The sequence below is a fragment of the Rhamphochromis sp. 'chilingali' genome (genome assembly GCF_963969265.1).
Source record: "Rhamphochromis sp. 'chilingali' genome assembly, chromosome: 10".
NCBI lineage: Eukaryota > Metazoa > Chordata > Actinopteri > Cichliformes > Cichlidae > Rhamphochromis > Rhamphochromis sp. 'chilingali'.
In genome coordinates, this window is record NC_137937.1 from 17,861,733 (window position 1) to 17,879,816 (window position 18,084).

Here is an 18,084-nt window from a genome sequence, read left to right on the forward strand (position 1 = left end):
TGAAGTGTACCTCTGGTGCAAATTACTGACCTCTGTCATCATTTTAGGTGGGGGAACTTGCACAATCGGTGGCTGACTAAATACTTTTTTGCCCCACTGTATATAACTATATCTATATAGAGATATGTTCAATGGAGTTTATTGTTATGAGAAAAAAAACCCAAGAAAGTAGAATCGTTAACATTTTTTGATGCTTTCACAATAGAAAAAAAGATTCTCGTGATTTCTTGTATAAATACTTGAGGGAATGCTTGTTAGATGGCAGTGGCTTAAGCCTTCAATTGGATAAATACTTGGGAAAGTAATATGTGGTTTTTTCTAGGTTCTAAGCTTTACGACGATTAGACGTCCCTGCCCAGTGGTGGCTAGTGTTGCTTACTTCCATTAACATAGATATCCATTTACCTAATGCTTATAGGTATTTCACTAGTGTAATTTACCATTTAACTTTGTCTTTTTTAGTTGTATTCCAAAATTTCTAAATTGCTGCTCTTATTTACATTTTAAACAGCATCACAAACTTTTGGAACTGATTCAAAAATACTGCATGGTTATGGCTGACATAAAATATTGTACAATTATGGCTAATTACTGAAAACCACCTATAGAGGGGGTTTGTCTTGTTGCATGCAAACATTGCAGCCAATTTATGGTGCATTTGGTGCAAAGTAAGAATACCGTTGCTCAGTGTAACCATTTGTGTTTTGCAGTGTATACGACAATAAACTTCTTGAATCTTGAAGTTTATAATGACAATAAAAGTTACAGAAAACATGGTATTTTCTTGTGGCACAGAAACTTCCCAGCAGGAGGAGTCGTTCTACAAGACAAAACCAAAGGCTATGTAAAAGTGTTTGTGCAAAGAGACCTGGCTGTTGTTGATCCCTCCTTTTTGATAGATCTGTGTGTAGACCAGACAGTGTCAGGGGAAAAGAATTTGACAAGAGAACAAAGAAACTGAACAATATATAAAACTTCTGTTTTGCAAAAATGCACTCACAAGTTTTCTATGTGCTTTAAATGTACAAATATATCCTTTTTCTTCCATCAGAGAAAGTAAGTCTTGCAGCTCTCCTGCCGTGGTTGTGTTTATCCTAATGACAGAGCACAAAGTTTACTGAACAAAATACAGCAATCCATCCCCTGTTCCAAACCACATCCACATGCCAGATTAAAAATTGGAGGTTATATATATATATATTTTTTTTTCTCTTTTGGTGAAATGTGTCAACAATTTTGCTTCTACAGCTTACAGCTTTTCATGCTTGTATTGGATTGTCCTTAAACCCAACCCAGGGAGGTATTATGAAGCAACTTCAACAAACCCAAGATATTTTTTATCTTTGAAAGATAACAGCCACAGTGCCACTAATCTATGCCAAAAGTGAAGCCAACTCCTTTTAAATATTGATATTGTAGTGGCATAGAAACCGTCTTCTCAGTTGTTGGGTTTTTTGTTTTTGTTTTTTGCTACAGTATATTTTAACAAATCATTTCATCATAAGTAAAGAAAAAACTCTATTATAACTCTTAGAATTTGTTTATGCTGGCATGACTTCTATGTATTGCTACACCAGAAAGACTCAAACAATTCTTTTCGTATCTGAGTCCCACCCTAAAACAGGTCACAGGTAAATCTGTCCAGGTTTTTGTAATATGATTGCATTTATCTAAAAAGGGATTGCCGCTAGGTAATCAATCACTGGCAACATTAAAACCACAAATTTCTTGCATTAAAAATAATTCAAAAACAAAATATGTGGACTTGAAATAAAAGCATGTGAGAGGATGAAGTAATGATTTCAGATTCACAATTTATTTCAGGTCATTTACAGACATAGTGTAGAAATGATTGTAATAACATTGTCTGGCTACACTGACCTATAGATACACCCTTAATTTAGCATGGCTCATGTGCACACCTTCAAACATCTTTTAGTGAAAGTGTTGACACCGAGTGATTGTCATTTTAAATCCAGTCTGCCCGAGTACTGAGAGAAAACAATGGAAAATGTATCACCGCCTGTGTGCGAAACTGTGTGCAAAGTCTTTATAGGTGGTGGCTGGTGGTGACATGCATGAAAAAGAGGTGTGTGAGAGAGTTAGTCAGCACTTTCAGTACCTGGAGGATTACCAGTTTTCACAGGTTTTATTATATAATTCATTTTTTTACTTGGTTGTTTTGAAGCAATGGAGCACCATCAAAACGGTTGCAATATTTAACACAATACAGGATTTATGGTACCTGGCTTTGGATAAACGATAGATGATTGGTGGAACATAGAACCATTTGCTTTTCATCCCATATTGATTATATCACATCAGACAGTAAAAAAAAGATGACACAACAATTCATGACACCACTGCACATTTAAAAAAAAAAAGCAGATTATATAAATACTAATGAGCCATTAGACCAGGGGTGGGGAACTCCAGGGCTGGTCAACACACCTGAATCAAATGCTTAGTTCATTACCAGGCCTCTGGAGAACTCCAAAACATGTCGAGGAGGTAATTTGGTAATTTGAATCAGCTGTGTTGGACAGTGTTTCCATACTGTCCACACCAGTTCACCAGTTCATTTCACACCTGTCTATGATTAGAAAATAGGAGACGATTAGAAGGAAGGAACAGAAACAGCTATAAAGAAATGTTCACATGTGGCTTCTTCTTTGAATGACAGACCTTTAACCTGAATTTGTGGTTGGCAAACTGTGTGATTTCTGCAAATGATCCTAAACCCATGTAGTGATTATCGTGACAACACCATGCCTGTTTTTGATGCAATACAATCTGAGGGACGGAGGATCATGTATTGATTTAGATTTCTCATATTCTTGGTAACTTTTGATATATTTACAGTAGATAATGAACTAAAACTTGTCAGAATTTTTCCATGGTGGAACATTATGTTTTTTAGATGCCATTATTGAACCTCCGCCTAAGATGTTCATGACCTAGTCTTGCTAACCTGTTGCCAATTATCCTAGTTAGTTGCAAAATCTCTCTCCAGATATTTCTATTTAGTACCATTTACTTATCGAGTCTTTTTTCTTACCCCCATCCCAACCTTTCTGAGACAGGCTGTTCCCATTAAGTTACAAAGGAGCTAATATTTTCTAATTGAATAGTAAAATGTCTCATTTAATATAAATGTAAACATTTTAAACATAAATTTGCTTTCTGTGTTTTATTGTGACTAATTCATGGTTGTATGATATTTGTGAATCATTGCATTTTATTTCTATTTGCATTTTACACATCATCCCAACATTTTTTGCAGATTTAAAACTGGATATTCCAAATACATAGACACACTACACACACACACATTGTTCACTTTGATACTAATTGTGATTTACAGGCAAAACACAAGGCTTCAAATATTTTAAGATTACACACTGAAATACTGCTGAGTTTTAAATGTGCTTTGTGCTGCATTTTAGGTATCTGGGTTATTGCATTTTCCATAGCCTTTAAATATTCTGTTGTTGATGATCATGTGGAGAAATAAATCACTGAATCACAGGTTAGCCTTGGCCAAAGTATTGAAGTACTATAACCTCTGGAGCTTTAGGGTATATAGCATTTATCACACATGGCCTGCACATGGTACCAACATGTTCCATACTACGCATAGCAAAACAGACCATAAGTGTCTGTTCATGTGTGAAAACATTTTTATTGCTCAAACATAGAGTGCAAGTTCTTTGAACTTACCCGGGGAATTCATATAGTGTTCTTACTTTGTTTACTTCTTCTTTGCTTTAATCCATACTGACAGACATTATGATATTAGGTTAAAACATCTGTGCATTTGTCAATGTCTCTGATATCTGTATTTCATCTTTCCTGTGAAAAAATGTTGTCTAGCTGGTAAGTCTAGCCAGCTGCAAATGCTTTGATAAAACTCCAGCATGAGCAAATAGTGTGGCTTAAAGGATATAATGGGGATTCAATAGGTACATTCGGTACCAAACCATGTAATAATGAATGAATATACTTGGTATGTGAAATGTTATATTGAAAGTATTATATTGTTTTAGCATGAAAACATTCTGTTTTGGGTAGAAGGGTTCCTTCTTTAACTCGAGCTTTCACTGGCGGTAGATGTAATACTAAAAGCTTATGTGTCTCACCTCTATGATTACTCCAAAACTTCTTGTAAGGTAGAGGACCTGCTAGAACAAGCAGCATTTTTATGGCCAGTAAAAGCAGGTTGTTTTTTTTTCATGGACAAATAAATGTGATCTTTTGCTTGGATTCATTTGGTGACGCTGAAGATGTATAAAAGTTTTTATACTTGATTTGTATCCACTGCTAAGAATTGTGGCAACTAGAAAACCTCACGAGCACCTCTTCAAATCTAAGGGACGGTAACATTTAATGTTTAAATGTTTTCATTTTTAAGTTTCAGAGCTATGATGTCCAGCTATCATTTTAAGAAGAAAGAGCAGCATTGAGAGTGCACTCAGTGTTCTGATAATAAAATTGCAATGTTTATTTTACCAGTGTTTCCTAGATCACTAGATTAATGATTTTCTGCTGGATTAATCTCATCTTTTTGCCACAGTTATAGACTTTTGTATATACACTACCAGTCAAAGGTTTTAGAACACCCCAATTTTTCCAGTCTTTTTTTAATTGAAAATTCTGCAGATTAATGTCTCTAATGAAAGCATGATACAAATAAGCAATTGGAGTTTAAAAAAAAAAGAAATTGCTGAATCAATTTATAGACCAAAATGTATTCTAAACTTTTGACAGATCAAAGTAGCCACCTTTGGCAGAAATAACAGCTGAACACACCCGTGGCTTTCGTTCTACAATAGAAATCAAATATTCTTCAGAAAGTTCTTCCGACATGTGTTGCAGAAGTTCCCATAAACGTGTGGCACTTGTAGGTTGCTTTGCTTTCACTCTTCTGTCCATTTCATCCTAAACCAGCTCGATGGGGTTTAAGTCTGGAGACTGTGCTAGACACTCCATCTTTTCAAACTTACCATCTTGTTCTCTTTTCCTGAGGTAATTCTGGCTTAGCTTGGACTTTGGGTCATTATCTTGCTTTAGGATGAACCTCTGACCAAGTAGGTGCATACCAGAGGGTATTGCATGGCAATGCAGAATGCTGCAGTAGCCATTTTGGTTCAGGGTGCCTCTGACTCTGTACAAGACAATGACCCTGAATCCAGCAAAACAGCCCCAAACCATCACACTCGTCCTGTCAAACCTGCAACTTAAAGTCTTCTCCTCACAGTTGAACCTGAGACTTGTTTACTATGACCACTATTAAACTGTGCTTGAAAGTGTTGCCCTGTGAGCCACCTATCACGCAAGCTGTTAACTCTCAGAAACTTGTCCTCTGATTCAGTTGTGGCTTTGTATTATCAGTTGTGGCTTCCTGTCAGAGTTTGGACCAGTTTCTGAGTGCCTTTGATGGTGAAGGAAATTGTACTGACACCTTGAATTTGGCAGTTTCTCTTTAGGAAAGACCTACATTTTTAAGTGTTATGATGGTGTGTCTCTCTTCCATTGTTACTTGCCTCTTTCCTGCAATACAATACTGTTCACCTGATGCTCACAAGGGTATGGTACCACAGTCTGTTCCAACACTGCTTTTGTGCAGACAAGAGGGGGTTGTAAGTAATCCAGAAAAGTTGGAACACCTGTAGGAATTAGTAGCGCCAGCTTTCAAGGTTCGATCAACCATTGCTGCAGAACAGCTTTAAATTGTTAACCCATTTTGTGTTCCCTGTAAAAGGTCTTTTGTATAGTTTGGACATGTACAGAATTTTTCACTTTTAACGTTACTTTTTTTTAAACCTCTGGCAGTTCACCACTTCCCTTTGTACCATTTCAAGCTATTCACTGGACTTAAACAAGTTGAATTGTAATAAATAACTGGAAAAAATTGGGGCATGTAGTGTACATTTTATCAAAGTCTCTGGTGTAGATCGCCCTCCTAGGGATTAGTTTGTGTTGAAGAAGAGTCATGTGATGCATGAAAGGCACCTTATGAGCGCAAAGAGTGTCTGAAACGGAAAAAGCAACATAAGAAAGCTGATAAAGGCTGTTGTCATAATAGTTATTTCCAACTGTGAAGCCAGCTAATGCAGAAACCCCCCCCCAAAAAAACAGGCCGACTCAATAAAATTCAGATGTTAACATCTGTCATTAAGACAGAAAAAAGAAAAAGGTATAAACCTATCCATTTGAAAATATAGGCTGTTTTCAGGAAGGAAAAACTCCCTTTTAACAGGAAGAAACCTCTGGCAGAACCAGGCTCAGGAAGGGGCGGGCCATCTGCCACGACTCGTTGGGGTGAGAGAAGGAAAACAGGAGAAAGACATGCTGTGGAAGGGAGTCAGAGATTAATAACAAGTATGATTCAATGCAGAGAGGTCTGTTAAGACATAGTGAGTGAGAAAGGTGACTGAAAAAGAAAATTCAATGCATCACGGGCATCCCCCAGCAGCCTACACCTATTGCAGCATAACTAAAGGAGGATTCAGGGTCACCTGATCCAGCCCTAACTAAAGAGCAAAGTGCTCTAATGGGGTTATGTGGTACTATAAGGTCATTAAGATAAGATGGGGCATGATTATTTAAGACGTTGTACAGTGTTATTACAAAAGTATGAGCACCCTTGATAATTTTCATGATTTTCCTTCATAAATCATCGGTTGTTTGGATCAGCAATTTCATTTAAATATACCATATAGCAGATGAACACAATGATATTTGAGAAGTGTAACGATTTGACAGGTTTGATGGTTTCATGGATAGCCTGCTTTAAGTCACACCATAGATTTTCAATAATATTCAGGTCTGGGGACTGAGACGGCCATTCCAGAATGTTGTACTTGTTCCTCTGCATGAATGCCTTAGTAGATTTTGAGCAGTGTTTAGGGTCATTGTCTTATTGAAATATCCAGCCATGGCGCAACTTCAACTTTGTCACTGATTCTTGAACATTGTTCTCAAGAATCTGCTGATATCAACTGGAATCCATGCGACCCTCAACTTTAACAAGATTCCCAGTACCTGCACTGGGCACACAGCCCCACAGCATGATGGAACCGCCACCACATTTTACTGTGGGCAGCAAGTGTTTCTCTTGGAAAGCTGTGTTCTGTTTCCACCACGTGTATGGCCTCGTGTTATGCCCAAATAACTCTAGTTTCATCAGTCCACAGCACCTTATTCCAAAATGAAGCTTGTGCAAATGTGCTTTAGCATACCTCAAGCAACTCTGTGGCATGTGTGCAGAAAAGGCTTCTTCTGCATTACTCTCCCGTACAGAATCTCCTTGTGCAAAGTGCGCTGAATAGTTTAACGATGCACAGTGACACCATCTGCAGGAAGATGATGTTGCAGGTCTTTGGAGCTGGTGTGTGGGTTGACTATGACTGTTCTCATCATCATTTGCCTCTGCTTATCTAAGATTTAGGCCTTAGAACCGTCCCTGTGGTCTTCCATTTCCTCACTATGTTGCTCACAGAATTAAGAAGCAGAAAATCAGAGTTCATCTGGGTCTTTATGTCTTTACGACATTCCTGCAGTTTAACTAATTGGTGTGTGTTATCTGTCTTCATCGTAAGATAAAGTTGAGTGTAAACTGCATAGCAGTGAAAATGTATGCTATGCCTTCTAATGATGCTGCCTAAGGGAAGCATGTATAATGTAAACAGAACTGGTCCTAGCACTGAACCCTGTGGAACTCCATAATTAACCTTAGTGAGTGAAGAGAGAAAATACAATCCTAAAGGCAGAAAAAGCACAAACAAGCACAAATTCTGCTGGTTGAGCAGCGACTGAGTTTGATTCCCTAACCCGGGCCTTAAATATTTTAATGTATATGGGTTGTGTGTCTGAGGTGGGGTTCATTTTGAACTGTTTTTATTTTATCAAGTATTGTTTAACTTTTGTAGTTTTTGTTAAGGAACGGTTGTTAGGTAAATTGTGAAAGGATTTTGTTAATATTAAGTTTAACGTATAATTTATCCTTTTTTTGTGTATAAACCTGCTGATTTCGTCCCTTTTGCTTCCAGGCTGAGAGCTGAAGGTGGTGGAGGGTTTCCCAGCTGACTTTTATTATGTGCTGTGTGTGTGGTTGGTGCCAGATTCTCTTCGCAGTTGAGTGCATGCTCACAAGTGTCTGGGGTGATCTATTTATCTTTTTTATTTGTTGAAATCGTCTCCCCGTCAAGTTGACCATCCTCAGTTCTGAACACCAACCCCCATTCCCGTTATGGTTGAATGTGTAGAGTTTTAAAAAAAGTTTTCTTTGAGTAACGAAGTATAACTTTTAATTGTGAAATCACATCTCCTGCCTCATATTAGTGGAACAAACCTGTGTACCTTACTGGTGTTAGTACTTATTTCTTTGGGTGAAATTCCAAAGGTGGCGTTGTTGGTAGCCCTAGCTATAGTGAAAACAGTGAGTATGAAGGGCAAAGTACTGAATTACTCTTTTATACATTGCTCCCACAATTGTTCATTATTGTAAGATATATATTTAGTTTGTCAGAAGGGGATAGGCGCAAGCTAGTCTGTCTGAGAAGTGAACCTTTATGTGTCACTTTAGCTTATTTTTATGACAATGTTTTGTACTTTTTATCTCATGTAATCAGAGTACAGTCACGTTCAGAAATTAGAAGCACTTCTGACAAACAGGAAAAAGGAATATCAGGAGAGTAACATGAACCACACTTACGTTATGCAAAAACAAAAAGGAGAACTTTACTGCAATCATTCAAAAGCATTTCCCCTCAACCTACATACAAAATTTAAAGAGTCACTGTCCAGTCTGGCACCTAGTAAAGGACAAAAAGGATATAAAAAACACACCCATCAATAGACACAGATGAACGTAGGCAATATGTTTCTATGAAATAAGACTTTTTTTCACACTAGTTTCAAGCATGGAAATGGAATTTAATATCTTTAAATAACATTTATTTAGAAAATTTGGTCAAAAATGAAACATGTGTGGATATAAGAAAGAAGCAGATTTAGTTACTTCAAGATTGTCTTTGTAAAGGGTAGAAAGATTATAGCCCTATAACCCTCGCTACAATCTCTCTACCCAAGATAACAGAGGCAACAGTTTGCACAGGTATGATAATGTCACTGAGTGGCGCCTACATTAAGTGAAATGTACTACTTTCATTATATAGACAAGATAGACAAATGTTTGAACATGCTTATGTTTGATTGTTTTAATATCCCACTGAAATGGGCTGAGAAAAGCACAGAACAGGATTTTTAAAAATATTTTAATCTAACTAAGTATATACAGAATATAAAGTATGTAAAACTCCATAAAAAGATTATCTAAAATTAAATTGGTGTAAAGCATACAATACTGTTAAGTCTGGTGTTGTAGATACTAAAATCTGAAAGTTCATGTCATAAAAGAATTAATGTAATTCTTTGCTTCTGAATTCATATTTAAATTCACACAGTCAGTCTCTAAACTATGACACATAAACATGCAACTGTATAGAAGGTAACCTGACATCTATCTGGGGAGAAGTCCCAACAGAAACAATTGTTTGAGAACAATAGCTGTGTCAGGAAGTAAGTGAGGGTGGGATACTATGTATTTAGTGCATGTTTTTTTTAAGTGACATCTCTCTAATGGACTAACACTCATTTCTTTCTTTCACAGCCTCTCTGGAGTTGTCTTTGGAAGTCACATTGGTGAGTCGGACAGTCTCCTGCTCTGTGCTCTCTTTCCTGTCACGTACTTCCCCTTCCATGTGGAAACCAACCATCAGCTGGTATATCATTACACCAATGAAGGTACCGAGGAATGGAGCAAAAACAGGGACCAGGAACCAGCCTTGTCTAACCCTGGACAGAGACAGAATAAGAGTTAGTAAGTGTTAGTAGGGATCACTGTAAAGGCAATGTGAAGGAAAAGTAGTTCAAATCTGTCCACTGACGTGAAAACCTCACTCCCCCAACCAGCTATAGCGGTGAAAAGACGTGGTCCGAGGTCTCTGGCAGGATTCACTGCATAGCCAGAATTAAAGCCCATAGACAATCCAATGACCAGAACCACAAATCCCACAGTGAAGGCCTCCAGCCCTTGGGGGATAGGGTTGTTGTGAGGATCCACAATGGCCAGAATGCAAACTATCAGTGCTGCTGTGCCAATAATCTGTGTGGTAAAAATGAAATGTAAGAGGGAATCCCATCTATATTCTGTTCTTAAAATTTGTGTATAAAACCAGTTTGCATTTCAAAAGACTACCTGATCAAAGAAACCGTTGACAAGGGTGAGATGGTTTCCAGGATAAGTAGCAAAGATGCCAGCTGTGGCGTCAGGTCCAGTCACATTAAAACTTGCAGGATGGTCCCACAGGGCATCTAATGGGATCCAAATAATAAGATGTTTTTTTTTTTTAATTATTGCTGTTGTTGCTGCTTAAATAATAAGATATGATAATTATATACACTCAACAAAAATATAAACGCAACACCTTTGTTACTGCTCCCATTCCCCATGGGATGGACGTAGAGACCTAAAATTCATTCCAGATACACAATATAACCATCCCTCCCAAACAGTGGTCACAAATCAGTCCAAATGTGTGGTAGTGGGCACATCTGCCATATTGAGATAATCCATCCCACCTCACAGGTGTGCCACATCAGGATGCTGATCTGACATCATGAGTAGTGCACAGGTGTACCTCAGACTGCCCACAACAAAAGGCCACCCTGGAATGTGCAGTTTTTTGCGCTATTGGGGGTCTGGGGACCCAGAACCGGTCAGTATCTGGTGTGACCACCATTTGCCTCATGCAGTGCAACACATCGTCGCATGGAGTCTATCAGATTGTCAATTGTGGCCTGTGGAATGTTGGTCCACTCCACTTCAATGGCTGTGCGAGGTTGTTGGATATTCGTGGGAACTGGTACACGCTGTCGTATATGCCGGTCAAGCACATCCCGAACATGCTCAATGGGTGACATGTCCGGTGAGTATGCTGGCCATGCAAGAACTGGGACATTCTCAGCTGCCATCTGCCCTGAACAATGTGAACCATGATTCATCCGTGAAGCGCACACCTCTCCAACGTGCCAGACGCCATCGAATGTGAGCATTAGCCCACACATGTCTGTTACGGCGACGAGCTGGAGTCAGGTCAAGACCCCGATGAGGACGACGGGCATGCAGTTGAGCGTCCCTGAGACGGTTTCTGACAGTTTGTGCAGAAATTGTTTGGTTGTGCAAACCAATTGTTCCAGCAGCTGTCTGGGTGGCTGGTCTCAGACGATCTTGGAGGTGAACCTGCTGGATGTGGAGGTCCTGGGCTGGTGTGGTTACACGAGGTCTGCGGTTGTGAGGCCGGTTGGATGTGCTGCCATATTCTCTGAAACGCCTGTGGAGACGGCTTATGGTTGAGAAATGAACATTCAATGCACGGGCGACAGATCTGGTTGACATTCCTGCTGTCAGCATGCCAGTTGCACGCTCCCTCATTGCTTGTGGCATCTGTGGCATTTTGCTGTGAGACAAAACTGCACATTCCAGGGTGGCCTTTTGTTGTGGGCAGTCTGAGGTACACCTGTGCACTACTCATGATGTCAGATCAGCATCCTGATGTGGCACACCTGTGAGGTGGGATGGATTATCTCAATATGGCAGATGTGCCCACTACCACACATTTGGACTGATTTGTGACCACTGTTTGGGAGGGATGGTTATATTGTGTATCTGGAATGAATTTTAGGTCTCTACGTCCATCCCATGGGGAATGGGAGCAGTAACAAAGGTGTTGCGTTTATATTTTTGTTGAGTGTATATATATATTGTATATTTATTTAATAATTATATAATAAGATAATTCTGACTCATCACTAGAAGTCTTCACTTACCATAGTACATGCCAAAAATAATAGCAGCACCAAAGAAAGCACCAATTGTCTGAAAGAGGAAGTACATGGGAAACTTTCTCCAGCGCTCTCTTCCAAGCAGACACAAGGCAAAAGTTACTGCTGGGTTGAGATGGCCGCCTGCAAATGCAGATGTTGACATTATGTCAGTGTGTGCAGTCCATAATCACACAAAATCACAGCCTTGCCTAAAGTAAAACAAAAAAAGCTCTAAATACATGTTACATAACATAAACATCAATAAATCAGTTTGCTTACCTGATATTTGGCCACAGACCAAGATGCCTAACGTAGCAGCAAAGCCGAAGGCAAAGTTGACAGTAAGGAACATACCATGGGAACCACCGCTCAACACCAACTGGGCCACAGAACCGCAGCCAAACATCTGGAGAGAGAGCAGAGAAATCAAGTTCAATTGGGTCCCAATAAATGAATACACTAGTTTTTGGTTGTTTCTCGTGTAGAACAGTTAATATAATGAAAAATTCAATGTGTGTTTTTGTTTAAATGGGTCTATTTAAATTTGACTAAATGTTTTCTGTCCGTTTGTTGCATTGACTTTTGTTTGAAATGAAGAAAACCTTTCCAATTGCTCTGAGAAATGCATTCTGCATATCAAGACTTTACAAAGTCTTGTGTACGACATCAACCATACTCAGCATCTCACAATATAAGTATTGTACATTAGAGGCCCTGTTAGTCAGTCAAGGTGAGATTAAAGAATGTGATCATTATTTGTGAGACCTGTAAAACAAAAACCCACTGAATGAGACCTGCTCTGAATGAAATCCATTGTTTTAACAAGGGCAGGCAGGAGAAGACTACACTACATGTACAGAAAGGTCAGTATGTTGACCTTGATCGGAGGGGAACTGTCATTATTCCCAAGTGATTTATCCAAGAAGGGGGAAAAACAAGTCCTAATCCACTTGGAAAGAGGATAAAGATGGTTTGGGAACATTTTTCTTTATCAACAGCACCAGGGTGAGGTGTTCCGGGCACGTCCCACGGGGAGGAGGCCCTGGGGCAGACCAAGGACGCACTGGAGAGATTATATCCCTCAGATGGCCAGGGAACGCCTTGATGTTCCCCTGGATAAGCTGGACGAGGTGGCTGGGGAGAGGGAGGTCTTGCCCCTCCGCTTAGGCTGGTGCCCCTTGCGACCTGGCCCCAGATAAGTGGAAGAAGATGGATGGATGGCTGGATGGAACAGCACCAAACAGGATATGTCAAACTGTGTGTTCAGAGTACCTCGTGATTATATTTGTGCATATATCCATGAGTGTTCTTTGGATGTGCTTGTAAGTGTAGTATGTAAGCGTCCATGCTTAGGCTTCTGTGCTCTAAGCCCCATGAAGAGGATTCTTTTCACTGAGATCAGATGACGTTGAGGTTAGTCTGAGGGAACCGCCTTTAGAGGGACTGGCGCCTGAGGAGTGCTCATTATCACTGTGCTCAGTGTAAACTCTCCTCCTACGATGAGACCAGCCGTTGCTGGAAAAATAGGATATAGCTGAGTCTTATGCTAGAATTGTGCTTAGCTGTTTTATTTTTAGGAGTGTGAACAAAGTCTTTTTGATACTTCTTAATGTCATAGGCACTGGATTACAAATGATCAGCCATTAGCTTGTGAGTGTCCATTTCCTGATTTAGATCGCATTCCACCAGAAAGGTCTCATTTAAATCTGATACTAAATTTGGACACAGGGAGAGCTACTTCCAGCTTGCAGAAGCACTTCTAGAAGTGCTCATATTCAGTGATTCTGTGCTCTTTTCACAAATTACAGTTACTTCATATGTTTCTGTCATAATGTAGCTTAACTGCAACCCAGCAACAAACATTCAAGTTGCCGATTCAGCATTTCATACATCTATAGTGCCAAATGTTAGCACAGTCAGGGAGCTTATAAAAGAACTGCAGAGCAGTCAGCCAACTGAAACAGACACTTAGGATTTGTCTGGGAGTGAGAGGCCTGAAACCGGTCTCTGTGGGATCTTTTTAAAATCAGGATGAAGAGCCTTAGAGGAATTCCAACAGCTACTCTCCAGATGAAAGCAGACTGCTTTTGAAGTGGAAAATGGATTCCACCTTCACATGGGTTTAGCACACCAGTGGCAACCAAAGACACAATCTGCTGCTGATGCTGCTGCTGCTAAATGGCTTCCAAGGTCAAAGCCAGTTTAGACTCAGTGATGAGGCATTTAAGCACGCTATACTAACAGAAAAGTTACTCAGTCAGTTCATGACATATTTTAAATGCCTTTGACTAGAACTAATTTTTTCCATATGCAATGGTCAATTTGTGAGCAAATCTACCATGAATTTCAGACAATATTAAAACACGCATGGCTGCACACACCCAGTGAGCATGAGTTCATCTGGAGGCATTGAAAATCACAAACAAAAATTAAGAAGAAAGAGGAATTTTTACGCAAGATATTATTGCATAAGAAAAATGTGGCACCTATTATTCTGTCACTGAACGTGTCCTGATGAATAACTTCACCACACCTTTGTGTACTATCAGTAGTCACACCAAGAGTTACACCATTACAGGTCAAATATTTCTAATTTCCCATAATGATTTAACATAGATCAATCCAAAGTGCTCAAAACAAATGTAGATCATATATATGTACATACACGGGATATTTTAATCAGGGGTAGCCTGCTTCTGTGAGTTTATCAGGTTATTATCAGGTTTACAGATCACATTGTGCTGCAAGATTAATCATGTTTAGTCATTAAAAGAATACGCTGCCTGCTAGAATTTAAATTATTAACTGTAAAATCCATTTTATTCTTGGCGTCATTTCAAAATAAACAACTTTTAATGGTATACTCTGGAGTCTATATTTCTACAGTATATCTATATATTTCAGTTAGCAAGCAAAAGTTGTCCACCTCACAGTTATTGTTTTGATGCCTATTTTAACCTTTATGTTTGAGACAATGCAAGATAAAATTCTATTTCATCTTTTGTCGGCCTCTGTCTTTAATACTGATACTGAAAACAAAAACAACAATAACAAATGTGCTGTTCCTCATACTGAATTATCATCATTACTTTGCATGTATTAACTTCCATGTTCATGTGCACATATATAACTCCTTTTTATGTGAAGAAAGGGTGAGGTTGCGCCTCTGGGATCCTACACACAAACACACACACACATATATATGTATATAACAGGTGAGCAGGGGTTATTCATAATAGATAGCATTATTTAAAGGATGAATATTGTTTTAATGTTGTGTTGAGATTATACATGAATTCCATGCATACACGCACAGACACAGGTGCACACATTCTTACGCTTCCACACACAAACATGCACTTACCACAAGGATGAGAGTGCCAAGACACTCTGCCAGGGCTTGACGAAACAGCAGGTTGCGGATCTGGAAGAAGCGGGACAGTTTATCCAGATAATGCTTTTGCCAGCCCATGTCTTCTTGTCACAGGTTGAAGAGACTGTGAGAAATGACACAAACACACACACACACACAGTTGGTAGAATTTCCTGAGTGCCTGTGAAGCTGAGAGGACTGAGTTCCTCTTTTATAGCCAATGGTCTCGGATGGCCATTCTGAGCTTGGACCCACCCCTCTATACCCCGCCTCTGTGCTAGCTTGGTTTTGTCACTGACCTGTTCACTCCCTCACCACCTGTCACGCACAAACACCCATACACACACACACACACACACACTCTGTACACCTTTTTTTCTTCCTCAGGACATTTTTGCATTGTAAGGTAAATACTTTATTATTACCTTTACCCTCCTTTACAACCAAAAATAGTCTAACCAAATAAAATGAAGTTATATATTTAAACTTAAATGTATGTTTAAGTTTACTGATGATGCTTGTTCTCTGTCCCTCAGAATTGGGATTAGAAGTACTCACTGTATGAAAAATAAGATATAATTATATATTTACTAATACGCAGGTATCCTGGGTTTTTTGTTTGATTAAAAAAAGCAAATGTTGGAAAGAATTCCTATTTCCACTCATTGGGAAACAACAAGTGGAAGCAAATCCAAACTTACCTGGTTGCCACAAGAGCCATATAGCATATGGAATGCTATATATATATATATATACACATCTTGACAAATGAATCTCCATTATTTTCAAAGCAGTATATTCTGAACCCTAGAGTTCCAGAGTTATCGGAGCACACACACAAATACACACACATGTGTAATTCATGCTGTTTGCCACCAGTACTGGATCATTCCCAGCTAATCACACACATCTTCTCTTCTACTCTTTCTGTCACCTTATTTTGTCTGTGCTTTTCTTATGTTCCTCTTCTGAAACTTCATCACCATACATTATGTCTCCTTTGTCTGGTTAGAAATGTGAGAACATGTGCTCTGTAAGGCCTCAGCTATGCTGGTATCAATAGGAATCTGGATCCCATTCTAAAATACTCCTGTTTTTGTCTGTGTGTGTTGTTGATGTTGCCAGTTTTTGCATGATAGTGGAGTCCATCAGCTGGAATTTACCCAAGGACTGCTAAACAAATGTGCACACGTTTATAGACACATAAAACTGCTTATTTAAAATGTCAACTTATGAAAAAAAATTCCACTTTCAGGCATACAGAAAACTTTTTCTCCATAATTTATGGAGATGTTATTGTGTAAAAGGCAATCTGAGTCATTGCCAGCCAGATATGTCAACTCGAACATGGTTAAGTCACGTGCAACATTTTACAAGGAACCTTTTTTTGAATAGGAGTAGGCGTCCCCTGAGGAGATTACTGAGGAGAATGCTTCCTAAACCAACTTTGGGGAAAGCAGGATTCTAAAATGGTAGAATTTGATGTAAATTATATGAAGGGAAATTGAAGATTAGCAGGGGGGGACTAGATGATTCAGCAGAGAAATTTCTCATTACATTGATATTGACTGGTGTTATTTCTTCTTGTTCTTGTATGTCCCCCTTTTCCACCTGCGTTTTCTACACACATCCACATAGTTTGCTCAAAAACTGTTAATTTTGCTAACAATTAAATGTTATTTGGAGGCTAAAAGAACATCATTTTTGTATGTATTCAGTTCTCAGCTCAAACACAATTTTGAAAGACAGTGGAGCTGCATTTTTCAGCCATGTGGTTTTATCTAACTTTTCCTGGAAGAGTTTGGCTCAGAAACTGGACAGTTAGTGCGAAAGTGAAAAAATGGGGATACCCACAAGAATTTAAGTCCTCTTTTGACATCCTTACAATTAAAACTCTAGTATGATGAGCAGGAGAAAAGGCACAGAAGCTGCCAAGAAATACACAGCCTTTGTCCTGAGTCTTCCCCCCTCACTGTTTATAGGCCCACCAAAAAGAAAATAAGTCGCAGATTTTGGCTGAAAAGGTAGCTCCTTGTACCTTTGGACTCTATTGTATGATTTTTTTTCATGCTGTTCATACTACTGAATTCATCTGACTTCAAAACACTTAAAATATTCTTCTGTCTTCACTTTTCTAAAGCCTGAAAACAGGAGCCCAGAGTGAGTGCAGATGTGGCAAAAATATGTTGCCTACCACAGCTTCACTATTTCAAACTTTTTAACTATTTACTATAAAAACATCTACGCTGATATTATTGAAGTTTTTGATCTGTGGCTCTATGTTCGACGTGTGTGCCAGACGTGTCTCGTGTAGGAGTGGCAATACTGTAGTTGTTTTAGAACCAGAATTCAGTAATATACAGGTTCCCTGTGTTCAGAATACAATGACAGCATCACTATACATTATTCACCTGCTTTGATCAAAACCCAAAGGCAGATGTATGAATTTTTTTCGTCTGTTAGCTCAATAATGAAATCTATTGATCTGAAATCTGGCTTACCATCTGAGAATACATAAAGCAATTAAATACATGGATTTTGTTCATAAATTCTTCATTTATACAGTACTGCGAGAACGTCTTCAGCCACCTCTCGTTTCTTTATACTTTTCTGGGAAAATGGGAAATAGGTGTAGTGATTTACCAAAAAGCATGGGAATACAGCATATGAGGTATGAACAGATTTTCAATAATTCTAATATGTTTGAAAGCCAGTGTTTGGTGTGGCCACCTTTATTCTTCAACATCTGAACTCTCTTTGGCAAGCTTTCTTGTCATTTCTTCAAGTAGTCTTCAGGAATAGTTCTTCAGGCTTCTTGAAGG

At 38.9% G+C, this 18,084-nt stretch overlaps 1 protein-coding gene across 1 annotated transcript; it reads right to left on the reverse strand.

The window, feature by feature from the left end:
- Positions 1-9,139: 9,139 nt before the first annotated feature.
- On the reverse strand, positions 9,140-15,400 carry LOC308404513 (aquaporin-3-like). Its single transcript, XM_080894588.1, has 6 exons — positions 15,254-15,400; positions 12,169-12,295; positions 11,893-12,030; positions 10,262-10,377; positions 9,951-10,168; positions 9,140-9,858 (listed from the first exon to the last, which is right to left on the reverse strand). The coding sequence occupies exons 1-6, from the start codon at positions 15,359-15,361 to the stop codon at positions 9,648-9,650; spliced, it is 918 nt and encodes a 305-aa protein (XP_080750714.1). The 5' UTR covers positions 15,362-15,400; the 3' UTR covers positions 9,140-9,647.
- Between the last annotated feature and the right edge of the window lie 2,684 nt (positions 15,401-18,084).